Source organism: Mandrillus leucophaeus, unplaced genomic scaffold (genome assembly GCF_000951045.1).
Source record: "Mandrillus leucophaeus isolate KB7577 unplaced genomic scaffold, Mleu.le_1.0 Scaffold58, whole genome shotgun sequence".
Classification (NCBI taxonomy): domain Eukaryota; kingdom Metazoa; phylum Chordata; class Mammalia; order Primates; family Cercopithecidae; genus Mandrillus; species Mandrillus leucophaeus.
The window spans coordinates 2,176,010-2,178,055 of record NW_012106252.1 but is presented as its reverse complement, the minus strand read 5'-3'; the positions used below and the strand labels follow the sequence as shown (position 1 = coordinate 2,178,055).

Sequence of the window (2,046 nt, the reverse complement as noted above, 5' to 3'; positions counted from 1 at the left end):
AAGAAAGAAAGAAAGGAGGGAGGGAGGGAGGGAGGGAGGGAGGGAGGGAAGGAAGGAGGGAGGGAGGGAAGGAAGGAGAAATTAAAAAGCAAAGAAAGGAGGGGGAGAGATATGTAAAATGAAAGCCAATGGAACAAGCAACTGTTACTGCTGCTATAATAAGGTACACCTGACAGTCATAATCTCCATTAATTATCAAAAGTTCTATATTTCCTTCACCACTGTCCAGCACTTTTGTTGCTCTAGATAATTTCCTGAAGGAGTAACCCAGACGTTCCTGCCCAAAGGGTCTGAGCCACTAGTTACTGTACCATTATCCACTGTGATTGCTGTTTTCACTCCTGTGTGGTTATCACTGAGCATGGACACACCACGAGATTCTCCAGTGTTATGGGTTGAATGTCTCCCCCAAAATTCATATTCAAATAAGGTCACTGAAATGTAATTAGTTAAGATCAGGTCATATTGGAATAAGTTAGGCCTCTGATTCAATAGGACTGGTGCCTGTATAGAATGGGGAAGTTCAGAGGCCATGTGCATCTAGAAGGAAGATCATGTAAGAGACAGGTGGAGAAGACAGACATCTACAAGTCAAGGACAGACACCTGGAACAGATACTTCCCTAACAATCCTCAGGTAAAAACAACCTTGTCAACACCTTAAATTCAGGCTGCTACTCTTCAGAACTGTGGGAAAATAAATTTAAGCCACTTGGTTTGTAGTAGTTTATCATGGCAGTGCTAGTAAATTAACATATTCAGTAAATCTCCCGAGCTACGGATACATTCTCCTACATTCTATGCTTTCAGAATAATTACCCCTCACCAACTGTGTCCTCTGCCTTCTGCTTAGCTGACATAAAGAGTGCAAAATGACTAGGTGATAATTATTACTTGTGATTATGCAAAAGAAACAGAGAAACATATATTATAATTTTTATTCGCACAGAAGTAAAAAAGGAAAAGCCAAATTGACCTACAGGGTTACAACTTGACAGAGTGATGAGCGGTTTGGGAGATGAGTAACTGAAAGGGAATGGGATTAATTTCTATTTCGTAACCCGGTAATGGGAACATAGATGTATTTACAAAGTTATATCAAATTGGGAATTAATAATTTGCATTCTTCCAAAATGAATGGTGCATCTAAACAATGTTTTAATATGTTAGAACTCCAAGACGAATCAGATATCATCTCAACTCATCTAATTCCTTCATTAAAAAGAAATGGAGAAAGACAGAAGAAATGGCACTGACTATGCTAGTACCAGAGTTAGGGCTAGAGCCACAATTCAGGCTGGTTTGACTAAATCTAAAGTAGTTATGTTACACAAAGTCCCACATTCTCATCCTGGTAAGCCCATCACTCCCAGACAAATCAAGATGAATGGTCACCCCAGGGCAAAGATTGCCTGATGCTATCTAAATCCCACTGGACTTCTCCTTGTACCCACCTGCTTTGATTCTGCTCTGACACACAGAATGCACGTACCAATCACCCTCTTCTCAAGTGACTTTGAGGGAACTGAAAGACACAGGTGGTGTGGGTTGTACAGAGAGAGATGCCTGTTAGTCTTGAATCAGATTTTGGTGGCTGAACAGTCTTGAGCACAGGTATGGATTCATTCTGTCATTGTGAACATATCAGCATCGCACTTCTCCCCACAGACACTTACCAACCTAGGTATAGCCAAAGAAAGAGGCTAGGTAGAGAGAACTTCCTGAACCTCCCCAGTCACCAGGAACAAACACATAATGAGAAGATGGTCAGAGCAGAAACGATGCTGATGATGAGACAGGCTTCCTTTTATCTGAAACAAAGTTTCTATGAGTAAACACAATTAAGAGACATATTAAACCCTTACTTTCAAAAGATTCATAATCTTTAGGAAACAACTTCCCCTTTGACAGTCCCAGACTGACTATAGAAAACAATGTAAACAGCAACAAGGAAAAGTCCTGCTGATTGGTGGAAACTTTGGAGGCCAGGTGTATAAAAGGTCCAGATTGCAAGGGGTCATCACATTCTGGGAAATTCACCTCTGAA

General features: G+C 40.8%; 1 protein-coding gene across 1 annotated transcript in view; it reads left to right on the top strand.

The window, feature by feature from the left end:
• The window catches only part of LOC105553001 (keratin-associated protein 9-7-like), a 6,455-nt gene that overhangs the window by 3,822 nt on the left and 587 nt on the right, over positions 1-2,046 (top strand). The window contains 1 exon segment of the mRNA XM_011998889.1: positions 455-459. Coding sequence (XP_011854279.1) covers positions 455-459 — 5 coding nt within the window.